Source organism: Vipera ursinii (genome assembly GCF_947247035.1).
Source record: "Vipera ursinii genome assembly, chromosome: 1".
Lineage (NCBI taxonomy): Eukaryota > Metazoa > Chordata > Lepidosauria > Squamata > Viperidae > Vipera > Vipera ursinii.
Window position 1 is genome coordinate 117,207,655 of NC_139512.1, and position 27,641 is coordinate 117,235,295.

At 37.9% G+C, this 27,641-nt stretch overlaps 5 protein-coding genes across 5 annotated transcripts; 3 read left to right on the plus strand and 2 right to left on the minus strand.

Annotated features, from left to right (window-relative positions):
- Positions 1-1,848: 1,848 nt before the first annotated feature.
- LOC310640883 (olfactory receptor 5G9-like) lies at positions 1,849-2,775 on the plus strand (the record flags this gene model as incomplete). The annotated part of the gene is made up of 1 exon (XM_083363439.1): positions 1,849-2,775. The coding sequence occupies one exon, from the start codon at positions 1,849-1,851 to the stop codon at positions 2,773-2,775; it is 927 nt and encodes a 308-aa protein (XP_083219565.1).
- Positions 2,776-5,691: 2,916 nt separating this feature from the next.
- On the plus strand, positions 5,692-6,660 carry LOC310640963 (olfactory receptor 5AR1-like; the record flags this gene model as incomplete). The annotated part of the gene is made up of 1 exon (XM_083363553.1): positions 5,692-6,660. The coding sequence occupies one exon, from the start codon at positions 5,692-5,694 to the stop codon at positions 6,658-6,660; it is 969 nt and encodes a 322-aa protein (XP_083219679.1).
- Positions 6,661-13,357: 6,697 nt separating this feature from the next.
- On the plus strand, positions 13,358-14,293 carry LOC310641033 (olfactory receptor 5M5-like; the record flags this gene model as incomplete). Its single annotated transcript, XM_083363680.1, has 1 exon — positions 13,358-14,293. The coding sequence occupies one exon, from the start codon at positions 13,358-13,360 to the stop codon at positions 14,291-14,293; it is 936 nt and encodes a 311-aa protein (XP_083219806.1).
- A 5,283-nt stretch (positions 14,294-19,576) lies between these two features.
- LOC310631929 (olfactory receptor 5V1-like) lies at positions 19,577-20,512 on the minus strand (the record flags this gene model as incomplete). Its single annotated transcript, XM_083348712.1, has 1 exon — positions 19,577-20,512. One exon carries the CDS (start codon positions 20,510-20,512, stop codon positions 19,577-19,579), a length of 936 nt encoding a protein of 311 aa, XP_083204838.1.
- Positions 20,513-24,737: 4,225 nt separating this feature from the next.
- Positions 24,738-25,673, minus strand: LOC310631930 (olfactory receptor 5V1-like; the record flags this gene model as incomplete). Its single annotated transcript, XM_083348713.1, has 1 exon — positions 24,738-25,673. The coding sequence occupies one exon, from the start codon at positions 25,671-25,673 to the stop codon at positions 24,738-24,740; it is 936 nt and encodes a 311-aa protein (XP_083204839.1).
- Positions 25,674-27,641: the final 1,968 nt, after the last annotated feature.

Sequence of the window (27,641 nt, forward strand, 5' to 3'; positions counted from 1 at the left end):
GTTTCATGAACAAGGACTATGATTTACAAGGGGTGAGATGAGGTGGGGTGGGGTCTTCTTTTGTTTTTTGCCCTGGCAATGCTGTCTAGTGAAGACTGGAGCTTTGCCAAGAGGCAGAATGAAAAAAGAAATCTCCTCTATTACTAATTCATGTATTTATTCATTCTCTCCTCTTTCAAGCACCTCACTTCACATCTTGATCAATGGAGTATTGAATGGAGAGGTAGTATTTATGAATGGATACATTCAAACACTTTCAATGAGATAGACGAGTTGGGTTCTTGGCAGTAAAACATAGAATATCTTGTGCCCAAAGGCAAGGCAGGCCCTTACTCTCCAAGCCTTTTGAAATGACAAAGCTTTGCCAGTTGGCTTGAGGATCATTCAACCCTGGAGGTGATTGGTGAGTTGAAGGCACTCCTTCTTCCTTTTAACTTTGCAATTGTCCTTTTAAACTCTGATTTAATTTTGTTTTTAACTTTCTTTTTAATTAAAGTTTTTATATGACTTTATTATTTTTTTGAAAGTGCAGGCAAGTGTGATGGGCAAATTTGAAAAACTAGATAAATAAGCAAATAAATAAATGAATAAAATCTTATGCAGTAAGAGAGTCTGTTACTATACAAATGTTTTATTCTTTACAATTGTTTCAGCATAACACATGCACACATATATACACACATGCATGCTTACTGATTCTCAATTTCCTTGTGACATCCTGTTGAAGGAATGTACAGGGGTTTGGGGGAAGACAGGAATACTCCAACAATTACAGTTATGGGCATGATTTGAAAGATTTATATCCTTTTACCAGCAGCATCTGTCACTCATTCCTTCCTATCTCACCTTAGTCTTTTTGTTGACTTTTATGTGACCTGCTTCACGATACTTCTTATCTCTGATAACTGGTTTATCTAGATCTGGTTTACTTCCTTGTTTGTTTTCCACTCTCCTCTGCAAATTTGCGTTTTTCCTCAGGTTCAAATTCTGTTCATATATTTCTCCTAATATTTTATTGCCAATCAGTCAGAACTAAACTCAGGGACAAACATCTGCTTGGAAAGCATGAAAGGGAAAAGGTGATCCTAGAACTAATAGATTTCCCAGATTTCCCCCTCCTACAATTAAAGGAAGTATCTCCATAAAGCTTCTTTTCTTTTTGGCCCCTGGTTGCCTACCTCTTTTCTCCCCATTTTATTACCACTTGCAAATTTTGACAATGCTTCTCTTATTAGGGACAATGGTTGGTCTGAGCCTGATCCATGACAGTACAGTAGTGCGAAAATGATGTGCAGCTGCATCCCTGGATGTGGGATCCCTATCAAGGCATCAAGGCAGGAGTGGTCTTATCCCCCTCTTGGCCCTGTAGTGGGCAAATACTGGGGCCCAGGTGCACCTGGCATCCCCTGGAAGTTCTCGCTGCAGAAAAGTTCTGTAACATGTAGCCAGCACAGAAGCTAGAGAAGCAGAGTATTTGTATCTGGCTGCCATGTCAAACAAAAGGCTCATATTATCTGTAATTTATAAAGGTTTTCTCCAGTATTTTCTCACTTTCTGGAAATAAGCTATCAGTCTTACTTTCTTTGTCCCTTTCCCCATGAGCTGTGTATGATGCTGCTGGATGGAATACTACTCCTCTACGACACGGAATTTTTAGTATTAATGGGACAGATAAAGCAAAAACAGGCCAAGGGTTTCTTGGTCATATATTTTATTAAAGCACAACCCAAGTAGACCTAAGAATGCAAAAAAAAATATGTAACCATGATACAACAAATATTTAATTATGTTTCTTGATTTGTTTGATTTGATTATTAATTTTCTCTCCAGAGACCTGAATCAATAAAGATGGATCAGCAGAATAACTACACAATGGTAACAGAATTCATCCTACTAGGATTCACTGATGAACCCAACCTGGAAATGGTTCTCTTCTTTTTGTTTCTTACCATCTATCTTTTCACTATGGCTGGAAGCCTTGGCCTAATTGTGCTGATCAGGATTGACTCCCACTTTCACACTCCCATGTACTTTTTCCTCCTCCATTTATCCTTCACAGACCTCTGTTACGTCTCAGTGATTGCCCCCAAGATGCTAGTGAACTTCTTGGTAGATCATAAAAGCATCTCTTACACAGGCTGTGTTGTTCAGCTGTGCTTGTTAACAGCCTTTGGGACTAATGAGTGCTTTATTTTGGCTGTAATGGCAATTGACCGATATATGGCTATTTGCTATCCTCTCTTATATTCTGTTTTTATGTCCCAAGAACTATGCAACTGTCTGATTGCAGGATCGTATGCAGCTGGCATTGCAAATGCAGTGCTACAGACTGTGTGTATATTCAGATTATCCTACTGTAGATGTAACATCCTCAAACATTTCTTCTGTGACATCCCTACACTTCTTCAGCTTTCCTGCTCTGAATCTCACCTTTCAGAATCTCTGTCTGTCTTTGCATCGGGAATAGTTGTAGTGATCTCTATTTCAGCCATCATTATTTCATATCTCTGCATTTTATCTGCCATCCTGAAGATCAACTCAATGGAGGGAAAACATAAAGCTTTCTCCACCTGTGCCTCTCACCTAACATCAGTGGTTTTATTTTATGGAACCGGGACCTTTACATATGTCCATCCCAACCATAAATCTGGACAGGATACTGATATGGTACTTTCCGTAATTTACACATTAATCATACCCATGTTGAATCCCTTAATCTATAGTTTGAGATATACGGAGGTGAAAGAAGCCATTAGAAAAGTCACAACCAGCTAACTGATTTATCTTTCCACCAATGACTCATGTTATCCTGAGATAAACTGAACCGATTGTAACCACTTTCTACAATGGGGATTGTAATGTATTGGGTTTTATATATGTTGTAAGTGCTTGCTTGAGTTGCACTGTTTGTTAATTCAATTGCTAATACTAGTTGCACTGCTTGCTAATTGCTTGCATTCAATTGCTAAGTGCTAGTTCCTGTGTATGTTGTAATGGTTGCTAGCCGGCCCAGACTGGTTGTCTCCAGCTGGCTAAGTAGATCTTTGGGTGGGAAACCTTAGCTTCAAACCTATTGGTCGCCACCTATCGGCCAACCATATAAATAGCTGCGCAGCAGCTCCCTTGCAGCTTCAGTTCTGTTTTGACCTTCAATAAAGCATGTTGCTGTCTTGAACCTTCCATCTCGCTCAATGCCTGCAAGAACCGGCTACACAACAGGGATGATGACCTTGTGGGTTTTCTAAAGGAGGTTTTCACTGAGTTTCTTTTTCTTTCTTTTTTTAAACAGTAGTTATAGACCAGGAATATATTATGGAAACTTTTAAAAGAAAGAGTTAACTGTAGGGGAAAAAATTACACATTTAAAAATTAAATGAAATTTTCTCTGTACTGAGAAGAAAGAGATTTTCCTTTCCCCACGTTAACATTCTGTAGTTGATTGGTCTTCCCCAGTTTGTACCCTTGAGATAGGTATGTTAGCTGCGATAACACAATAACTGTTATCTCCAGCTGCTTCATACTCTACCGCTTAGGACATGGCACGAAACAGAATTTCACGGATCTGAGAAAAACTGGTGCATAATAAATTGAGGTCTCATGTAGATTACCTGAAGGTTAGTCCTCATGCTCCAGAATAGCTTGGTCACCCATATCATTCACTTTAGAATTGGAAGAGACATACATCACATGTAATTATTTCTGAAAGAAAATCAGCTTTAGTGGTCCATTCTGCTCTTTTTCAGTTAAGAACTTATTCCACTTTGGGGAAAACCTCTGAGCACTTCATAGTTGATGCTTTGATTTCTGAACAGCAAAATATTTTAATTGATGATGGGGGATTTTGCAGGGGTGGTGCCTGTGGGTCAATTTTGACTTCCGGCAACTACTTAGAAAATCCATGCAGTTTTCTTGGCATGGTTTTCCAGAAGTGGCTTGCCATGCTTTCTCCCTGGGGCTGAGAGAGAGGGGCTGGCCCACGGTCATTGAGCTGGCTTTGTGTCTGACATAGGATTAAAGCTCATGGTCTCCTAGTTTCTAGCCTGGTGATATAACCACCATGTCAAATTGACTCTTACTTGTTCTTTAAGATATATTTAGGCATTAATTCATTCATTTTTAATTGTTAAAAGTCTGCAAAGCCTATGACTCCTAGGTTCTGGACATACTATGTCTTCTGAAAAGAGGATCAGGGCCAATTTCAAGATCAAATTAAGCATGCTGTTCCAGAGGGCGGGCACTGCAACAGAAAAGCCACACATTTGAGGACCTATAAAACATTATTTAATTGAAGGGAGCCAGAGGATGCTCCTCCTCCTCTACCTAGAAATCATACTTTCAACTTTTTAGAAGGACTGGAAATAGTACCATATGGAAATGCCCCTTGGCTTTATTGAAAAGATAGACATAAGGACTGTGTTTAAAGTCTCACAGAGGGAAGCTGTAATAATTTAATTTCTGAATAAAAGGATGCTCAGTGTTTTTGGCATCCTAAAGTTGGAGTGCTGATTTGATGAGGGACTCCCAATGGAACAACAGAGAGCATGAAAAAGATTAAGTACACATAGTACCACTTACTTAAATTGTCACCTCCAATATTTATTTTTCCACCAAGGAAGCATCTATCAAGTTCTGGGGTGCATTTGACAGCAACAAAGACAAATAGGAAATTCCAAGGGAGTAAAGAAAAATAACCTGATGCCCAGTGTAGTTTAATTGCTGTGTTTCATCAGTCTTGAGGATTCAAAAGATCATACCCATGAGATATAATTGCAGTATATTATTGTGCTGTGCCTTTATTCCACTATATTGTGTCATTTGGATCTTACACTGCTTAAAAACAGTAAGTCTCACTAAGATATTTGTATCAGCCAGTGATCGGTCAAAAATGAGATCATTATTATTTTAACTTGTAGGAAGCAACACATTTGTACTGTTTACTTTCTTCCTTTCCCAAATTAGGAATTTTATTTAACAGAATTATAGTAGTTGAAGACAGTACATCTATTTAATGATCTTAGTATATAGCAAACGTTTGTAATAGAAAAGGGTAAAGCCTGGGTAATCTAACAGTAGTCAAAATAGCCATAAAACTGATGTAATTTTACATTTACAAGCTCTGGAGCAAGGGGAGGATCAATAAGATGGGTTTACCACATCAGCACTGTTCCTGATTCCTTTTCTGTCTAATCATTAAGAGGGTTTTTTTATTTAAAAAATTGTTCTTTTGTAATGAACTTTGCTCAAGAGTACTATATAAATTTTGGGTATAAATTTTTGACCGATCAGTGATGAAGATTAATAGATAGCATGCAATGTTGGTGCTTCACAACATTTCAATCTCAAAGAAATCAGTGGCATATTTCTTTCATGAACACCAACATGCATTCTAGTTCTAAAATTCTGGTAATCCTAGGATATACCATGGACAACAAAAATACTGGATTTTTTCATTTTTCCAGAGTTACAGAACGTGCACAATCCTGAATGTAAACTTAAATGTTTAAAAATATAAAGTAGAATTTGGAATTTGTTCTATTTCAATTTATTGCGTTTATGATAATTTCTGTGAGTACTGTAATTTAATGAAAAAATAAATAACTATTATTTTTTCTTCTTTTTTCCAGTTTCTTTTGGGTTACTCTTTTTCCCTTCTTTCTCTAACAGGTTTTTTTAAATTAAAAAACACTATAAATGAATGTGAAAAATGAAACCCAGGTAACACAGTTCATCTTCTCAGGACTCACAGATTATTCACAATTGCAAGTAGTTCTGTTTACCCTGTTCTTGATTGTTTACATCATCACAATGAGTGCAAATCTAGGGATGATCCTATTGATCAAAACTGATCCCCAGCTGAATACTCCAATGTACTTCTTTCTCAGCCATTTGTCTTTCCTGGATGCTGGCTATTCTTCCACTGTTACTCCTAAAGCAATGGCAGGCTTTTTTGCCAAAAAGAAAAGCATTTCCTTGATTGAGTGTGCTATTCAGTTTTACATGTTTGATGGTTTGGTGATGACTGAATTATTCTTACTGTCTGTCATGGCATATGACCGTTATGTAGCCATTTGCAACCCACTGCTTTATTCTGTTGTTATGTCAAAGAAGTTGTGCACCGTATTAGTGACCAGTGTCTATATCTATGGTTTTGTGAGCTCAGTGGTTCAAACAGCATTAACCTTTACACTCTCTTTCTGCTCATCAAACGTGATTGATCATTTCTACTGCAATGACCCTCCACTGTTAGCCTTGTCCTGCTCTGACACACGACCTAAAGAAATCCAGCTTTTAGTCTTGTCTGGCATCAATTTAAGTAGTTCTCTCTTTACAATCATTGTCTCTTATGTCTACATTCTGTGCACCATCTTTGGAAACCAATCTTCTGGGAGAAGGAACAGAGCTTTCTCCACCTGTGCCTCCCACCTGACTGCCGTCATCATATTCTATGGCACCCTCTTCTTCATGTACCTGAAACCAAGCTCCACTCACTCCCTCAGTTATGACAAAGTGGTGTCAGTTTTTTATGCTGTTGTTATCCCCATGTTGAACCCCCTTATCTATAGCTTGAGAAACAAAGAAGTGAAGGAAGCCTTTAAAAAGGTGATGGGGAGGAAATGTTTTTTAATAGTGAGATGCCTTGCAAACAATGCTTGGCCTTGACATATCCAATAGTGGGCACAAAGGCCAAATATTCGAGAGAAAAATAAGCCACAAGAAAACTGTAAAACTGTCTGTCCATTTCCAATGCAATGTACTCATTCTTCATAACAAAGGCAATCTGGCCTCACTTGCTTCACTCTGTGGTTAGCTGTGAAAAAATGTCTTTAACAGCCCATGTTCTGTGCAGCTCTGTTGCATCATAAAATAATAAGTCTAACATAAGAGGCACTGAGAGTATTAAAAGACTCCCTGCATCAAGAAACCCTGAAGAGTAAACAACATCTCTAGTCCTTGTGAGATGCATGGGTAAGCCATTGACTTGTTACTGGTCTAAGAAACATAATGTGCTGAAGTAGCCATAACTAAGAAACCGTGGTTGCTGCAGCTGCTAAGCCACAATCAAGAAAGAAGTCCCCATGATCTTCATTCAAATATTTCATGATAGAGATGGAATGAAGCAAAGTTCATTCAGGTACTTGAATGTTGACAAGATGGAACACACATTTGTAGTCCATTAATTTCAGTGGCTTCTGCTTGATCACATAGCTGCTTCTAGAATTAACAGCTTTGCATTTCAGTAACCCTGTGCCATATCAGATACTGCATGGAACCACCACCCCCTTCAGCCACTTTGATGTGGCACTAACCTTTTCTAACTGTTGCCTCTTCTTATCAACTATTAATATTCCAGTCTCTGAAATTAAGGGAAGGTAAACTGTAAAGCAATTGAAATGGAATTGCAAGCTCACAATTAATTTGTACTATTGAGATGTAGAGACTCTGAAGAAAAATAAATCAAATTGTTTTATTTGCAATCAGGATGAAACTTCTTTAGATTAAGTTGATCCTTAACATCGTTCTTGGTATCTGCTAAATAGCTGGTTTCTCTAAATATTGTATAGGAATTCTGATTCAAGAATGATCAAACTCGGAAGAACAGGCCTTGACACAAATCATCACTGGCATTATTGTATATAAAATAAAAAGAGCATTAATAATATACTGTATGCTTGGGGTTATAAGTAGATAAGTAGATTGTGAATAGTGACTTTTAAAATACGTAATTTTCAAATTTTAAAGAATATTTAAGAGAGACAAGTTCTTAATGGAGACTGCAAACAAAAACATGTCAGAAGGTGCATCAAGAGAAAGATGAATTTAGTACAGTAGGGCCCAGAAGCATTCTTGGGAGTGTTAAAATTGGCAAGAAGGTGGAAGGAAGGTTTTATTCCCTTTTGATATTGTGTCACTGCTCACACAAACTCATGTTTTTCAAAGTATTTTAAGATTCTCAAAGGATATGCACAAGATATACAGTATAGATCAGGGGTCGGCAACCTCGGCTCTTTTATGACTCGTGGACTTCAACTCCCAGAATTCCTGAGCCAGCTGTGCTGGCTCAGGAATTCTGGGAGTTGAAGTCCACGAGTCATAAAAGAGCCGAGGTTGCCGACCCCTGGTATAGATAGTCCTCAGCTGTCAACAGTTCACTTAGTGACTGTTCAAAGTTACAACAGCATTGAAAAAAATGACTTATGACCATTTTTCAATTTACGAACATTGCAGCAACCCCTGGTCATGTGATCAAAATTGGGATTCTTGGCAACTGGTTCATATTTGTGACGGTTGCAGTGTCCCAGGATCATGTGATCAGCTTTTGCAATCCTTCAGACAAGCAAAGTCAACAGGGAAGCCTGATTTACTTAATAACCGTGTTACTAACTTAGCAACTGCAGTGATTCACTTAACAGCCATGGCAAGAAATGTCGTAAAATGGGGCAAAACTCACTTAACAAATGTCTCACTTAGCAACATAAATTTTGGGCTCAATTGTGGTTGTAAATCGAGGACTGACTACCTGTAATTTATATTCCATAAACAAATTGTCATTCTTTCTGTTCAACAGAATTCTTTCTGTTATGTACATTTAGAATGTACCTTTCTAAACAAGTTATTTGAATCTTATGCTATTTTTAATGAATTTATTCTATATAGGATAATACACAGGAGGAATACATAATGTTGTAAAGATTTATTGCTGTCTTCCAGTTTCATCTCTTATTGCTTTTTCTCCAAAAACAGGAGGTGACCTTCTCTTATTTGCCATGACTGTCATGTATGACTGCTTATTTGGAAAGCTTGCTTTGAATTGTGGAAGCTCTGTGATGCTTTCCCATTCTGTAATCAGATATGCTGACTGCAGAAATTATTGCAACTCCCAGTTTTCTAACATGTCAGGATGGCAAAAGGCAAAAAGCAAGGAAAAAAGGAGAGACATAATAGATAAAACTATGTCCCAATCACATGGAAAAGAGTAATCATGGTCTTTCAAGTCACAGTGCTTTGGAGCAGACCTTTGCTTACAAAAAAAGTCCTATATTAAATGAGATATTAACTTATTATTGCACTGGGAAGTGTTAAAGCTTATCTCTAAATCAAAATATCTGACATATTGGATTACTTGGCTATTCTGTATTTTTATAAGCACGTGAAAAAATCTATTTAAATAGATTTTCCATAAATGTTACTCAATTCTTCATAAGAAAACACAAACATTCCACTTATTTATCATAGTGACATTTCCGAGCAGACTACTCTTTCTATCCACCCGTCTAGTAATTCTCTTCACAGTGCACTGTTTGCAGTAATCTAGAATTTTTTAGTATGCATAATCAAGAATATCCAGGGCAACAGATAACAAAGCATCTTTTTTTACTCTTTTGTAAAGACCATCCTTCCACCAAATTGCCTCAACCCATATTCACATAGGCTGGGACAGAACAGTGGGCCAGATTCAAGTGGCAGGCAGAGGCAGATGTACAGGGGAGAAGGCACATGATCTAGCCCACCAGGTGTGCCACCCAGCTGGCCAGCCACCTGCCACACCCAGCTGCAGCAGGCACAGGCAAGCAAAGATGTATGGTGGGGCCCTCTTGGCACCTGCCATGCAACTTGGTCCTCCAGCTCTACTGCACACACGGGATAAGCCTCCCACCCACCACCACAACGTCAACAGCCCCAGCAAATGGAAAGGGTGGGGAGCTCCCCATCCCCAAGAGTCAGCCAGGACTCCCCTCCCCACTCTGCTTGAGCCCAGCCCTGGAGCTGCCCCGTGTGTGGCCGGTCACCCCCGGAAAGCAGAGCTGGCCTGGATTGTGGGGTCTCAGCCACCGGGAGCTTGAGGGCCAGGCCAGATGCCTGCCTCCCTGCCACCCATGGTCCCGGGCAGCCCACACTGAGAGGGATGGTGAGGCTTCTCTGATGGACCAGGCCCTGGTGCCTGCCCTGGTCCCATCCCCCTTTGTCAGAGACCCCCCAAACCCCCTCCACAGCCCTACCTGGCCCCCCACAGGTAACCCCCAATGCAAGCAACATCGAGCCAGCCACGCCTACCCAGGCAGCCATGCCCACCCAACCACACCCACTTGGCCTCCTAAGGACAACCACAATGCTGATGTGGCCCTCAATGAAATCATGTTTGACACCCCTGCTGTATAGCATAGGTGTCCAACCTCTTGGCTTGCCTGGGCCTTAATAAATGAAGAGTGAAGGTCTTGGGCCACATACAAAATATATAATATAGTATCACTTTAAAAAATGACTAAAAAGCACATAATAATGTTAAAAGTTGTGGAACTACATTATTAGCTGTCCAGAGCTTCATGTGGCCTGCAGGCTATGGATTGGAGAAGCCTGGTGTATAGGATCTGGTCTTCTCCAAAAGATGTAACTTTCAGCTGTTGTTCATCTTCCTGCACTTTATCTGCCCTTCTTCATTAATTAGGCAGCTGCCCTTCTATGGCTCCTAAGAGAATCAAAGGTAAAACTTTTGTGTGCAGAAAGATTCATTCCTTGAACTTTAGATCCTAGTAAAGGCAGTTGTCAACATCAGCAAATGATATGTGAAAAGAGAACAAGGAACAATGTTTGCTTCTGAACATCTTGACATCTCAGAAAGTACAGCTCTAGCATAATGGGGTCAAAACAAGGTTAAAAAGTATTTCCTGATATTCAATTTTTCATGTTCAGGGAGGTTTTTTGTACAGAATAGTATTTAATGAGATCAGTTATCTCTGTCAGTGTCTGTATTCTGTGCACTAATGTGCAGCCCAAATGGAGGCAGCTGCTGTTTTATTGAGCTAGGCAGAGATCTTTCAAAAATAAGTCAGACACAGGAGAACTTCATCATAGGTTCCACTTAGTAGGAAAATGGTGTCTGGCTCTTTTCTGTTTCCATTTTTCCTCCAGTCACTGCTTGTTAGTAAACATGCTTAACCACTATCAAGGGAGAAAATCATTAAGCCAACTGCAATAGTGTATATAATTATGGTCTTTCCTATATAAATCCTTGATAACAACTGTGCTTCAAGGCTACATTGGAGTAATCAGGTAGGCTCTTAAGAGCATTTTTAAAATACATATACTGTTGCTGCTTTCTACCACTGATTTGCTCATTTTTATATTTCATATTACATGAACTATGAAATCAACTTACTCCAGCTTCAGAATTATATATATAGGTAGTGTTTAAATTATCAGAAAGTTAAAAAAAGCTGCAATAATTCAGGAATTTTTAATAATACTAGCAAAAGCAAAAATTAACATTTAGTGATGACTCTTTTGTACATTTTAGTTGCATGTAGTCCTGGAAGGAGAAGATAGCACAGCCTTGTCAATTTTACTTTTTTTATTTTTTCAAACAGCCATCAGTATATCCCTACACCCTTCCGTCAGAACATTTGGAGGAAAAACAAAACCTGCCTGCTCATTGTTTCACAGGTGAATTGGTAAAAACATTTTGGTCCTGGAGGGCAGCAATCAATGTCAAGGTAAAGAAGGCCTTCTGTCTTTCCTTCAAACTTTCCCAGCATTAGAGCCTTCTCTACGCAACCTGGTCTTTGTATAAGATTGTATCCAGAATACAATAATTTGAGACTGGTCATGAGAATTGTTGATTAATTTGTTGATTCATTGGGTTTTTATTTTTGGCTGTCCATGGCATTCTTAGTCTTCCAATACCAAAATTAAAGCATCAAATATTCTGCTTATCCTGTTTCTTCAAAGTCCAACTTTCATTCCATACAATGTCACAGAGAATAATATGGCTTGTAGTATTGTGTAGGAATATGCTGTTTCCCTGAAAATAAGACCAGGTCTTATTTTTATTTATTTTTTGCCTCCAAAAGAGGCACCAGGTGTTATTTTAAGGGGAGGGTGTCTTTTCCACTCACCTCTGGCACCAACAGCCTCTCCTAGCAGGCCCACTTCTTCTGTGGCCAGCTTCATTCCACAGCTAAGAATGGAGTTCGGGCCTGCATTTCACAGTCAGGCCTTTCTGGAAGGCCTCTGCAGCCACTAAGCTAGCAATGGATTCAATCCATAGCTCAGTTCTTGGCTGCAGTGGCCTTCTGGAAAGGCCTTGACTGCAAAATGCAGTCGGAGAAGAAGTGGCCTGGCAAGGAGAGGCCTGGCTGCAAGGTAAGTGGGTGCAGGGTGTGTAGGCAGCTCCACCTTCCCCACCACCACCACCCCATCCTCATTTGATTTTTAGGTGTGTGCCTTGCCCCAAAACTAGGGTTTATTTTTCGGGTAGGGCTTAAATTAGGCCCACCCCCAAAAATCAAGCTAGAGCTTATTTTCGGGGTAGGTCTTTTTAACCTACCTACCACTGTAGGTAGGTATTATATTGTAGACATATTCTTTTCCAAAGCTTTCAGGATGCTCTACCAAGTGCTAGACTGCATTTTAATGCTTGACTGTTAGTTTACTGTTGATGGGTGATCCTAAAAGGCAGAAGCTATTCACCAATATTTTCACTGCCAGTTCTAATATTTGTTCTACCGACTGCAAATGTAAATGGTATAATTAAAAAATTGTTAAAATATGAGTGTCGATTGTTTCCAAAATGACTATGAGAATTAATGTGTGTGGAGGCTGTGTCTCTGCCTGAAAATTGAAAGAATTATTATTCCTTATACAAAGGAAAGATAGAAAGAATGGATGCAAGTACTATAGACAAGTGTATTAAATATGCCTTGGAAAGTGTTAACAGAAGTCTAATTGAAAGGGTACAAGAAAGGATAATGAACAAGATTTTGGAAGTGCAATATGACTACACTGGGACAAGATTGTACCAGCCAAATGTTTTCTTTTCAGTTTTCAATTCAAAAGAGTATGAATATATGAAAAGAATTTTATTTGATTTAGAGAAATTGTATTATTTGTTTTTATATCCTGCCTTTATTATTTTACAAATAACTCAAAGCATCAAACATATCCAACACACGTTCATCCTCCAATTTTCCCTACAACAACACTGTGAGGTGAGTTGGGCTGAGAGAGAGTGACTGGCCCAAAGTCACCAGCTGGCTTTCACGGCTAAGGCAGAACTAGAAATCACAGTCTCCTGGTTTCTAGACTGGTACCGTACCTTAACCACTAGACCAAACTGGCTCTCAAATTCAATAATAAAATGAGTGAGCTTGAATATGAAACTTCGGTGAAGCATATTTAAACCTCCTCATCTTCTTAGTGTTATTCCCACAGGTTCAAGGTCCACTTTTCAGATCAACAAACATTAAATATTTATTTTAAAATAACCCAGTAAACATGAAAAGTGAATGAACAACAATATAGTAATCTTGATTTCTTCTTCCTTTCTTCAAACCCTTGGCAGGAAAAAAAAAAGCAGGACTATATGACTGGACAAAATCAGACCCAGGTGACGGATTTCATCTTTTCAGGATTCACAGATCAACCAGAATTACAAGTCGTTCTCTTTAATATATTCTTGATTATTTATATCATCACACTGAGTGCAAATTTAGGGATGATCCTGTTGATCAAGATAGATCCCCAGCTACATACTCCAATGTACTTCTTTCTCAGCCATTTGGCCTTTCTGGATGCCAGCTATTCTTCAACTGTTACCCCCAAAGCAATAACAGATTTTTTAGCTAACAAGAAAACCATTTCATGGGCTGGATGTCTTATACAATTTTTTATGTTTGTTGCGTTGGTGACCACTGAATTGTTTTTGCTATCAGTCATGGCATATGATCGATATGTGGCCATTTGCCATCCATTGCTTTATTCCAGAATTATGTCCAAAAAGTGCTGTGTTTCCTTGGTAGTTGGTGTCTATAGCTATGGATTTGTGAACTCCATAATCCAGACAGCATTAACATTCCAGTTATCCTTCTGTGGTCCAAATTTAATTAACCACTTTTACTGCAATGACCCACCACTTCTAGCTTTATCCTGCTCTGACACTCAGACAAAAGAAATCCAGCTTTTTGCCTTGAGTACAATCAATTTAACTGGGTCCCTCTTCACAGTCATCATCTCCTATATCTATATTCTGGACTCCATATTTAGAAAACATTCTACTAGCGGAAGACACAAAGCCTTCTCTACCTGTGCCTCCCACCTGACTGCTATTGTGATTTTCTATGGCACCCTCTTCTTCATGTATGTTCAGCCAAGCTCTTCTCATTCTCTGAATTATGACAAAATAATTTCTGTGTTTTATGCTGTTGTGATCCCCATGCTGAACCCCCTTATCTATGTTTTAAGAAACAAAGAAGTTAAAGGAGCCTGGAGAAGAATGAAGGTTAAGAAATTGTTTTTATAATATGACATGTAATCAACAACTTTATTGATTAGCCCTTGGGTCACATCAAAGTGCAAAGCTCCAGCACAAATTGTTACCAAAATTTGATAAAAGCAATTTAAAATGGAATTTGATAAAAGCAATTTAAAATGGAATTTGATAAAAGCAATTTAAAATGGAATTTGATAAAATACAATTTAAAATGGAACCAGAATAAAATACAATTTAAAATGAAATGGTAATAAAATACAATCTAAAATGAAATTGTAATAATGTACAATAATTTAAGATATAGATAAAATATGATAAAATTATATCTTGGCGTCATCCTTGCAATCTACCCCAATCAGCCCCACATATGCAGATCACAACTGGACCATTTTGTTTAGGTACTGTGCTATGTTAAATGTTATTTTCAAGTTCTGGCCAGACATAAGGTAAGTTGTTTTGATATGGGGATCCCAATGGGTCATTCGTTTGGTATATAGACCAAGATGCCTGTCTCTCACCGTCTTATACAGGCAACAGTCAAACAGGATGTGAGCCAGGTCTTCTGCTGCTCCGCAAATGCAGAGACGTTCATTATAGGGTATAGCATGAAATCTCCCATATCTGACCATTGTGTAAAGCTGTTCGAATCTCACTCCCGTAAATATCTCCCTAAGATGTTTTGGGAGTTGTGACTTCAAATAACTGTCTACTTGAAAAGTATGTTTGTATTTACTCAGCCATTTCAAGTTATCCACCTTACCAAGGATAGCTATATCAGTTTGTGCTTCTATATCCTTAATTCTTCGGTCAACTCTTTTTTTGGATTGTTCTCCTGTTACGCAAGAGATGGGAAGGCCACAGCTTCTTACAAAATTTGTTAGTTTGGTGATCCAGGAGATTTGTGATTGTAGTTTTATTTGCTCTAGTAGGTATAACTTGGGGAGTCTATCAGTCTCCATTTCATTAACTTTGCACCAGTAGTTATAAGCTCTAATTTTAGATAATGCATGAATTGTATGAATTCCCAATTCAGCTCTAACTGCTGCAGCAGATGTTCTTGGATCTACACCCAAAATACATCTCAAATGCTGGGACTGTGTTTGTTCTAGGACTGTGGTTGAGTAAAGACCCCAAATTTCTGCTCCATACAAGAGCATTGTGGTAACCTTAGCCTTGATTAGTATAGGTAACTATGGTTCTTTAGTTTAAGCAGTAAATTCAAATGGGCTTTTGCTCTAAATGTATTCCATTGATGATGGCAGGCCCAAGATCTAGTCTTGGAAAAAGTTACACCCAAATATACAAAGGTGTTAATTTGTTCAATTGGTTCACCATCTAATTGCCACTTATGTCTCTGATGGTTTCTTCCAAACACCATTATTTTTTATTTAGATTTGCTAATGATTAGGGAGTTATCCTGGCAATAAAAGCTGAATCTTCTTAATAGCCTATGTAATCCTACTTGTGACTATGATAATAAAATCATATCATCAGCATAAAGCAAGCTGTTACAATAAGTATTTAGGATCATCAGCATGTGTACCATGGTATCCTTCATTAACCCAGGCAAGTCTTTGATGTATAAACTAAATAATAATAGGGCCAGGATACACCCTTGCCTTATCCCTTTATTTGTGTGAATCCTGTTAGTCAGGGCCCCATTAACCCCATACCACACCCTCAAACAGGTACTTGTGTAAAGGGCTTTAATCAAAGCCAGGAGTCTGGGTTCTATTTTAAGGGATGTCAATTTACTCCATAGTACTTCTATATTTACCATATCAAATGCTGCTGTAAGGCCTATGAAAGCAGCAAACAGGGGTCTCCTCTTATAGGCATATTTGGAAATTAGATGGTTCAAGACAAAGCAGTTAGTTGATCTGTTTTGTCTAAAACCTGCTTATTCTTCTGTGAGGATGTTGTTTTCCTCTACTCAGATTTCTATTCTGTTCAAAAGGTACCTAGCATATATTTATGCTACAATGTCAATCAGGCTGATGGGCCTGTAGTTACTAGGATCCTTTTTATTCCCTTTTTTATATATGGTGACAACTATTGCCATCTTCCACCCGTCTGGTATATGGCAGGTGTTATTTATGTGTGTAAAAAGACCTGCTAATACAGGGCCCCACCAATTGGGAAATTTCTTAAATCTGCTGGTAAAAAATCCTCACCTGGGGCTTTATTGCTCTTTAAGCTTTTAATGATGGACTGTATCTCCTTTTCTGAGACTGGTGGCCAAGGGGGGGAGTTCTAGGGTTTACTAAATCACTGTTTAAAGATAGTTTCTTTACCAGTTCAGTGGGAGCAAACAAGCACTGATAATAATTCTCCCAGTCCACAGCAGAGATTGGTATGTCGAACGCAAATCTCTGTTCCTTCAGGATACCTGCTACAGAGTGCCAAAATAATACTGAGTTATGATTTCTGGTAGCCAACTCAAGTTCTGACCAGATTGAAATGGCAAAAAAAATTCTTTAATGTTATAGTTTTTTATATTCCCTTCTTGTGTGCAGCATCTTAGCTTGTATATGGGCAGTAGGATTCCTCTGTGCAAGCCTCATGGCTGCCTTCAATTTCTTTTTCAGTCAGGATCAAACCAGCGAGGTCTACCCACTTGGGCTCTTTTTGTAGTAGGTTTAGCTGTTAGGTGTTTTTTCAGTATATTACAGAGATTGGAGAATGTATTGAAGGCTGACATCCAGTCAGTAGTGGATGACTGGATTGATCTAGCTCACTTAGTAGCATTCTCTGTCTTAAGGCATTCTATTATTGCCTTAGTATCAACTTAGGCCCAAATTAACCTTTTATTTTGGGTCACCTCTACCTTTTTGGTGAGCCATCTGTCAGCCATATTATATGGTCTTAAATTTGAGTGGCCTCGCAATGTCATGCCTACAGGCTGATGGTCGCTATTGTCGCTAAGGTGTACTGTGACCTCTGAAAAGAGGTCAGCCTTGTCTCTAGACACGCAAAAGAGATCCAATATGCTACTTGAATTGGCCGAGTGGTATGTATAAGGGTATGTGTAATTCTTATCCTTAGCCCAAAAAAATTGGAAGTTACCCTTAAAAATTAAGGAGACTAGGAGCAGGCCAGCAACATTACTTTTACAGTCTCTCGAGAGCCACTGAGGATGGTTATCAAAGAACTCCCCTGGGATTCCCTTCTTCTGGGCAAGCTCATACAGAGAAGGACCCAGCCTAGCGTTCAGATCTCCTAGTAATACCACTATGGACTGAGGGTACAGTACAGATATATCTTCTAGGATAACTTCCAAGCCCATCCAGTATTCGGAATTATAGGACTTTATAGGTTGCTACCAGTACTTTTTTCTTATTGTTTGGAAGGAGGTCTGTTCAAATGTTTACGTCCATTATGCAGCTCTAACCCTTATCAAGCATTTTCTGTGTATGCATGACAATTTCTGTATATAGGTTTTTAAATCTACAGTTGTGAACAGGGCACAAATGTGATAAAATCAGATCTTACCTATTATTTTCATATCCAAATCTCTTGTTTTCAAAGGCAATCATACCTTTTTCATGGTAAACCAGAGTTTGGATATTGGTGATCATTATAACAGAAAGACAATGATGTTTTGAGCTATTATCCTGTGGCTTGCACAATTGCAATTTCTGCTATGCCATCTAAATGGATAAAGACTGGCACTTCCCATCACATCCCAGTATTCAGATAATCTATTTCTGCTTTTCTTGATTTTTTTAAAAAATCTCCGGCTTATTTTGTATTTATGCATTCAGTTTTTTTATAGGGGATATTGGTATTTATGGGCCAAACAGCCCAAATCATCTTACAGGGTAGCTTTGTCTAGCAAAATAGGATGAGGGGGGACTATTGACACTGTTTTCAGCTCCTACAGGAGATGTTGAAAACAAATCTAAAAAATAAGTGTGACGTTTTCTGTTTGTTTCTTTGTTTGTTTTTGAATGAGTTAAAACTGCTACGAGTGTGGTCAGCACCATTCCCTGTCAGAGTGGTCAGATAGGACAGCAAAATCATCACAAATGGAGAAAAATGCACTGTAAGCAGATTGTCTCTACAGAAGACAATCACAGGTGGACAGTGAGGAAATAACTAATAAAAAAACTGGAATTGGGACATTTCAATATAATAGCTGAGTTCTATAATCCACTTAATCCAGGTTCTCAAACATGAGAGGCACATTAATCTGAGTTAATCAATAACCTTTTCACCAACAGTATTAGGCTGGGATAGAATAGATGTTAATCTATCCATTCAAAATCAGAATTCTTGAGGGGCTAAAGAAGAGTATTAACATATAATGAGAACTTATTCTCCTCACTTTCGTGTAGTTCACAATATTCTTAGAAAATTAAGACACGATCTGAAAGTGCATTAAGTTAAAAACTCTTGTTATTTAAATTCCAAAAGTTAGTAAAAGAATACCTTGGATCCATAAACGTCACAACAAGCATTTATTTTATTTTATTTTATTTTATTTGGGGGGAACACATTTATTCCTGATTAAAATTGCCTTCATTTCAACAGAGGGCAATTGGAACCTCACCTACAAGTGAGAATATCAATTAGGATAACAGAATTGGACTGTTTCAACATTGCATTGCAAGTACAGTTACATCACAATTTCCTGCATTCTAATATCAAAGGCATGGATGGTTCTAAAGTAAAAGCAAAAACCTTCAGCCTCCTCTCTTTTCCTTTCAATCATGTCTGATTCTCAGTGCTTCCCTGCAGTTTTCTTGGAAAGGTTTGCCTCCTTCCTAGAGCTGAGAGAAAGTATGGTAACTAGTCCAAGGCCACCTAGCTGGATTTGTACCTAAGGTAGGACTAGAATTCACAGGCTCTCAATTTCTACCCTGATGCCTTAGTCACTATATCAAATTGGTTCTTTCCTTATAGATACAAAAAGAAAAATATTGTCAGACTCATGGGACAAACCATCACACTTAGATGAGTTAATTCTAGTGAAATGTACATTGACAAAATCTTGCAAGTCTGAAAGTACATCCCGCCCACAATTTCTTTTATGGTCCAACAAACTAAGGAGTCTCTCATCTAAACTTCTTGCCCTTCCCACTATCCAGCTGCAGGCTTTGTTGTCTCTTATCTGACCATTGTCTTAGCAGTTCTCTTTCTCCAATTTCCCAAGGTCTTTTCCACATACCATTACAAATATTGAACAAAAGCAGGCAATCTTAATGTTTACCTTGGCTCGTTACAGTGGCAACAATTAGGAAAAAGAAAATTCAATGCTTTAACCACTTAACACTTAATTTAGATCATTAAAGAAGGAGAGAAAGGAGATATCTATGAAAACCATTTCAGATTGAAGGCTTTGTACAATGCTTTCTTCACTTCCTTATTTCTCAGACTGTAGACCATAGGGTTCAGCATGGGAGTGATTATCCCATATAGCATGGAAATTATTCTGTCTTGTTTCCCTGAATAAGAAGACGTGGGACGAGCATAGGAAGCAATGGTGGCCCCATAGAAAAGACAAACAACAGTCAAATGAGAACCACAGGTAGAGAAGGCTTTGTGCCTCCCCTCAGTGGAAGGCATGCGCAAGATGGTAGAAATTATGTAAATGTAAGAGATCAGCGTGATCAGAAAAGCCCCACTACCTATAATACCAGCCACTAGTAGAAGAACAATTTCAGGAAGGTAAGTAGAAGAGCAAGAGAGAGCCATCACAGGATGAAGATCACAGAAATATTGGTTGAGTTTCTTAGAGCCACAGAAAGACAATCTAAAAGTCAATGAGGTATGAATCATAGAATTAATTAAGCCCAATAGCCAAATCATAGCCATCAGTTGAATACACCAGTGTTTATTCATTATATTAGCATAATGTAAAGGACTACATATTGCCACATAGCGGTCATAAGCCATCACTGCAAGCAAGAAGATTTCAGTGCCCACCATATCAATGAGGAAGAATAGTTGCATCACACAGCCCACAAACAATATTTTCTTGTCCTTTGACAAGAATATCTGGAGCATCTTTGGTACAATGACCGTTGGACAAAGGATGTCCAGCACTGATAAATTACTTAGAAAGAAGTACATTGGAGTTTGGAGGTGAGCATCTGTTCCTATTGCCATGAGAATAGCCCCATTCCCTGCCAGGGTGGTCAAGTAGATCAGCAGAATCACTACAAACAGAACAGTCTGTACTTCAGGGAGATCAGACAGTTCAGTCACGTAGAAATCCATCAACACAGTTGTGTTGCTTCTCTCCATCTTTCTGGCAATCAGATTGATCAACAGGAGTACCTAAAACAAGACAATGCAAAAGAGATTTGCCAACACAATAGATGTTCCTGGATTTTAGAGTATAGTGCAGAGGTATATTCTCAATGTCTTCCATATATACACTTTATCTACATACTAAAGAGAATGGAATGTGGTAAAGAAGTCAACAATGGAAAAATTATATCACTAGAGGGATAGTGTAATCTTTCTCTAGATAACAAATGCTAATGATCCACAACTTAAACTTTGTTACTTATATTATGAGTGGTGATTCCTTTAGAGGTTTTCATATCCCAAATCTCATCATATCTTCATGGGTCAATGATCAAGAATGATAAATGTTTGGAAAACACCACCTTTCTTTATTCCCTTTCAATTAATTTCACTTCTACAATTACTTAGATTATAAAAATTAGTATAAACAGTATATTATTATATACATATTAACACAGGAAGAAGAGATGAAGAGTAAATCATTATTAAATTATAGCATTGTATTTAAAAGAGGCTTTAATCACTATCTAAATTAACAAAAAGGCATTGATAAAAATAGTTGTAGAATATATACTATGAATCAAATATTTGACTGCAAATATTCAACCTTGAAAGCCATCAAATGCATATTCTTTATGCTGATTAGTTTTTATGAAATTCATACTAGCCTTAGATTTGGAAATAACATTTTATCCTTTAAAATCTCTATTAGTAGCAGACATGAATCAGTTAAGACCGTCTTTTTTCACAAACACAAAACAAAATGGGTTTCAATTCACCAATGATAAGAATACAGTGCAAAAAGTATATTTTCAAGGCTGTTACTAAACCTTCCTCAAAATGCCTTAAATTGCACCTCTCCATTCTGCAGTTTGAGGTTAACATTAGGAAATCAAAATGTGCTGAGGTCATTGTTGACTGTTTGTTAGAGCTGTGGATAAAATCTTCTCTCTTCTGACATTAACTCAAGACAAGTGATTCATTAAATTATAGGACTGCAAACAAACTAGATCCATTGATCTTCATCTGTTGGCCTCCAGATGGATTGGGCTACAGTCCATATATTTCCCCATATGCCCATAAGGAAAATCCTGCACATAAGAGAGCACCAGAACATGGCAGGTGACATTAGAAAATGTCTAATGATATAAAATTACTCTTCCAATAACGTGAAGTCACTTGCCTTTCTTGTTTCTCCTGTCTGTATTAATATAGTAACCAAAGGATGAAGAATTTCTGTGAAGTCAAGCAAAATAAACTCATGGCTACTCAGGCATCAAATTAACAATCTTTGCTCCAATCATCTACCTCTTCCTCTTTAACAATTGCGAATGACAGCATCAAGACAAAGATTCTGTTTAGGGACTCCAAGATCTCCAAGGAATTTGGTACCAGTTGGATTTGAGTTTCATTGGAACTAAAGTTCATTTGGTGATTTTTTTTTAAATACAACAGCAGTAAATGAAGAAAGTGACTTTACAATCCTATTAATCTATAAGAAATAATCTCCTTTGAGTTGAAAGGGACTTTCTGCAGGAAAGTACAAATATTGTTGAAATATTAATGATATATATCTCCAATTTAACTCAAAGAACTACACTTATTGAAGCAAACTTACTTTTTGTTTCCTTGGGACTGGGATACTTCAAAAGGTTATTTCCATTATGCAGCTCTAATCCAAATCAAGGATTCTGTGTGTATATGTGACACTTTCTGTATAGAGGTTTTAAATCTCCAGTTGTAAACAGGGCACAACCATGATAAAATTAGATCTTACTTATTATTTTCATATCCCCCTCTCTTGTTTTCAAAGGATACCTTTTTCATGGTAAACCAGAGTTCAGATATTGGTGATTATAACAGAAAGACAATGATGTTTTGAGCTATTATTCTGTGGCTTGCACAATTGCAATTTCTGCTATGCCTAATAAATGGATAAAGACTGCCATTTCCCATCACATCCCAATATTCAGGTAATCTATTTCTGTCTTTCTTGATTAAAAGAAATCTCTGGCTTATCTTGTATTTATCCATTTTTTAATAAGGTTATTGATGTCTATGGGCCAAACAGCCCAAATCACCTCACAAGATAGCTTTTCTCTTCCAAAATAGGATGAGGGAAGACTATTAACACTGCTTTCAGCTCCCACAGGAAATGTGGAAAACAAATCTAAAAAATAGGTGCAATGTTTTGTTTTTTGTTTGTTTATTTCTGAATGAGTTGAACTGCTACTAGTGTGGTCGCCCAGAAGAGGCAAATGACAGCCAATGGGAACCACAAGTGGAACATGCTTTTTACCTGCCCTTGGCAGAGTGCAAGTACAAGATAGCTGAAATTACATAAATATCAGCTATCAGGGTAGCTCAAAAAGCACCACCCCTAAAATGCCAGCCAGAAGGAGGGGGGTAGATGTGTGGAAGATGTGGAAGATATGTGGAAGCTCATGTAGATGTGTGGAAGATATGTGGAAGATCAAGAAAGAGCCATAATTGGAGGGATGTCACAGTAATATTGATTAACTTTATTAACAGAAAGATAATGTAAAAGTCAGTAAGGTGTGAATCATAGAATTCATGAAGCCTGTTAGCCAGGTCCCAGCTGCCAGTTGAGCACATAGTCACTGGCTCATACCTCATTTGGGTAGTGTAGAGGGCTGCATAAGTGCAAGTAAAAAAAAATCAGTGACTACCACATAAATGAGGAAGAAGAGTTGCAGCATACAGCCAACAAACGATATTGTCTTGTCCTCTGACAAGAAGGTCTGGAGCATTTTTGGCACAGTGACAGTTGGACAAAGGATATCCAACAAAGATAAATTGCACAGAAAGAAATACATAGGAGTCTTGAGGTGGGCATCTGTTGCTATTGCTATAAGAACAGCCCCGTTCCCTGCCAAAGTGTTCACGTATGTCAGCAGAATCACCACAAATAGAGAAATGTGCACTGCAGGCAGATTGTCTCTACAGAGGACAATCACAAGTGGTCAGTGAGGAAATAAGAAATAAAAAAAACTGGAGTTGGGATATTTCAGTACAATAGCTGAGTTCTCTAATCCAGGTTCTCAAACATGAGAGGCACATTAATCTCAGGTAATCAGTAACTTTCTCACTAAGAGAGTTAGGTTGGGATGGAATAGATATTAATCTATCCATTCAAAATCGGAATTTTTGAGGGCTGAAGAGGAGCATTGACATAATGAGAACTTATGTACATCTCACTTTCATGCAGTTCACAATATTCATAGAAAATTAAGACAGGGAAGGAAAGTGCATTTAGATATCAAGCTGTTGTTATTTAAATATCAAAAGTTAATAGAAGAATACTATGGATCCATAAAATTTACAACTATCATTTATTTTGAGTGAAAATACCAGCACATTTATCACAGATTAAAATTCCCTTCTTTTCGATAGATGGTAGATGGAACCTCACCTACAAATGAGAATGTAACTTAGGATAACAGAGTGGGACATTGCAACATTGCATTGTAAATACAGTCATATCAAAATTTCATACATTCTAATATCTCAGGAATTGATGGTTCTGAAAGAAAAGCAAAAACCTTCAGCCTCCTCTTTACAGATTTTTTTTCTACCTTCACAATCATGTCTGCTTCTCAGCAATTGCCCAGACAAGTCCCTGCAATTTTCTTGGCAAGATTTTTAGGAACTGGTTTGCCTCCTTCCTAGAACTGAGAGAAAGTAACTAGCCCAAGGCCACCTAGCTGGATTTGTACCTAAGGCAGGATTAGAATTCACAGTATCTCAATTTCTACCCTGATGCCTTAATTGCCACAACAAACTGGTTCTTCTCTTACAGGTACAAAACTAGAAATATTGTCAGGCTTGTGGGGCAAACCATCACAACTAGATGAGTTAATTCTAAGTACATTGACAAAATCTTGCAACTCTGAAAGTACATTTCTCCCCCTCCCACCCCATTTCTTTAACAATCCAAGAAATTAAGGAGTGCCCCATCTAAGCTTCTTGCCCTATCCAGCTGTAGGCTTTGTTGTCTCTTATCTGACCATTGTCTTAGCAGCTCTCTTTGCCCAATTTCCCAAGGTCTTTTCTGCATACCATTGCAAATATTGAACAAAAGCAGGCAATCCTAATGTTTACCTAGGCTCCTTACAGTGGCAGTATGGCTAGATCAGAAAAAGAAAAGCCAATGCCAATACATGAGAGATTTTGGTCATTAAAGAAAGAAAGGAGATGTTTATGAAACCCTTTTCAGATTGAAGACTTTGTTCAAAGCTTTCTTAACTTCCTTATTTCTCAGACTGTAGATCATAGGGTTCAGCATGGGAGTGATTATCCCATATAGCATGGAAATTATTCTGCCCTGTTTGCCTGAATAAGAAGACGTGGGACGGGCATAGGTAGCAATGGTGGCCCCATAGAAAAGACATACAACAGTCAAATGAGAACCACAGGTAGAGAAGGCTTTGTGCCTCCCCTCAGTGGAAGGCATGCGCAAGATGGTAGAAATTATGTAGATGTAAGAGATCAGCGTGATCAGAAAAGCCCCACTACCTATAATACCAGCCACTAGTAGATGAGCAACTTCAGCAAGGTAAGTAGAAGAGCAAGAGAGAGCCATCACAGGCTGAAGATCACAGAAATATTGGTTGAGTTTCTTAGAGCCACAAAAAGACAATCTAAAAGTCAATGAGGTATGAATCATAGAATTAATTAAGCCCAGTAGCCAAATCATAGCCATCAGTTGAATACACCGCTGTTTATTCATTATATTAGCATAACGTAAAGGACTACATATTGCCACATAGCGGTCATAAGCCATCACTGCAAGCAAGAAGATTTCAGTGCCCAACACATCAATGAGGAAGAATAGTTGAATCACACAGCCCACAAATGATATTTTCTTGTCCTTTGACAAGAATATCTGGAGCATCTTTGGTACAATGACCGTTGGACAAAGGATGTCCAGCACTGATAAATTACTTAGAAAGAAGTACATTGGAGTTTGGAGGTGAGCATCTGTTCCTATTGCCATGAGAATTGCCCCATTCCCTGCCAGGGTGGTCAAGTAGATCAGCAGAATCACCACAAAGAGAACAGTCTGCACTTCAGGGAGATCAGACAGTTCAGTCACATAGAAGTCCATCAACACAGTTGTGTTGCTTCTCTCCATCTTTCTGGCAATCAGATTGATCAACAGGAGCACCTGAAACAAGACAATGCAAAAGAGGTTTGCTAAAAGAATATACATTTTGGGATTTTAGAGTATAGCGGAGATGCAGACTATCACCTACATTTCTTCCATTTTCTTCTGCATACTACTGAGGGTGGTTGGAAATGGGATGTTGGGAAGAGGACCACCATGGAAAAGGAAACTACATCAGTAGACAGATAGTGTCTCTTTCTCTTGGTAACTAGGGCTAATGATCAGTGTTAAACTTTGGAGGCTTTAGTGGTGCAGATCCATTATCCCTTCATGGTCAATGATAAAGCATGAAAGAGATTGGAAATCATCTCAAGTTCTTCACTCTCTTGCTGTCATTTCTTTTTCCTTTTCTGTATTTAATTATATTATAAAAGTAAGTATAAATGGTTAGTGCTATATAAATATTAACACAGGAAGAAGAGATGAAGAGCAAATTATTATTATAACATTGTGTTTAAAAGAGGCTTTAGTCACTATCTAAATTAACAACACAGAGTCAATACTGATAAAAATAACTGTAGGGTATAAACTATGAATCTAATATTTAACTGCATATATTCAACCTTGAAAGCCATCAAATGCATATTCTTAATTCAGATTTAGTTCAGGAATATATAAGAGAGTCAAATTGCTGCAACAGGCTATCTTAAAATTGCTCTTATTATTCTGTAAGGCACTTATCACAAAGGGCTGATTAGTTTTTATGAAATTCGTACTAGCCTTAGATTTGGAAATAACATTTTATCCTTTAAAATCTCTATTAATAGCAGACATGAATCAGTTAAGACCGTCTTTTTCACAAACACAAAACAAAATGGGTTTCAATTCACCAATGATAACAATACAGTGCAAAAAGTATAATATTTTCAAGGCTGTTACTAAACCTTCCTCAAAATGCCTTAAATTACACCTCTCCATTCTGCAGTTTGAGGTTAACATTAGGAAATCAAAATGTGCTGAGCTCATTAGTTGACTGTTTGTCAGAGCTATGGATAAAATCTACTCTCTTCTGACAAATCATTATTATAGCATTGTGTATAAAAGAGGCTTTAGTCACTATCTAAATTAACAACACAGTGTCAATAGTAATAAAAATAACGGTAAGGTATAAGGTATAAACTATGAATTTAATATTTGACTGCAAATATTCAACTTTTAAATCCATCAAATGCATATTCTTAATTCAGATTTAGTTTAGGAATGCATAAGAGTCAAATTGCTGCAACAGATTATCTTAGAATTGCTCTTGTTATTCTATAAGGTATTTATCAGAAGGGGTAGATTAGTTTTTATGTAACTCCTAGTAGTCTAAGATTTGCAAATGACATGCCTTAAATTAGACCTCCCCATTCTGCAGTTCGAGGTTAAACAATAGGAAATCAAAATGTGCTTAGCTTATTAGTTGACTGTCAGAGCTGTGCATAAAATCTACTCCCTTCTGACATTGACTCAGGACAAGTGATTCATTAAAGAATAGGACTGCAGACAAACTAGACCTCCTGATCTTCATCTGTTGGCCTCCAGATGGATTGGGCTGCAGTCCCTATATTTCCCCATATGTCCATAAGGAAAGTCCTGCACATCAAGAGGGCACCAGAACATGGCAGGTGACATTAGATAATGTCTAATGACATAAAATTACTCTTCCAATAAAGTGAAGTCACTTGCCTTTCTTGTTTCTCCTGTCTATTTTAATATAGTAACCACAGGATGAAGAATTTCTGTGAAGTCAAGCAAAATATACTCATGGCAATTCAGGCATCAAAAACAATCATTGGTCCAATCGTCAAAGTCTTCACTACCTCTTCCTCTTTAATAAATGCTAATGACTGCATCAAGACAAAGAGTGTGTTTAGGGACTCCAAGATCTCCAAGGAATTAGGTACCAGTTGGATTTGAGTTTCATTGGAATTGAAGTGCACTTGGTGAATTTCT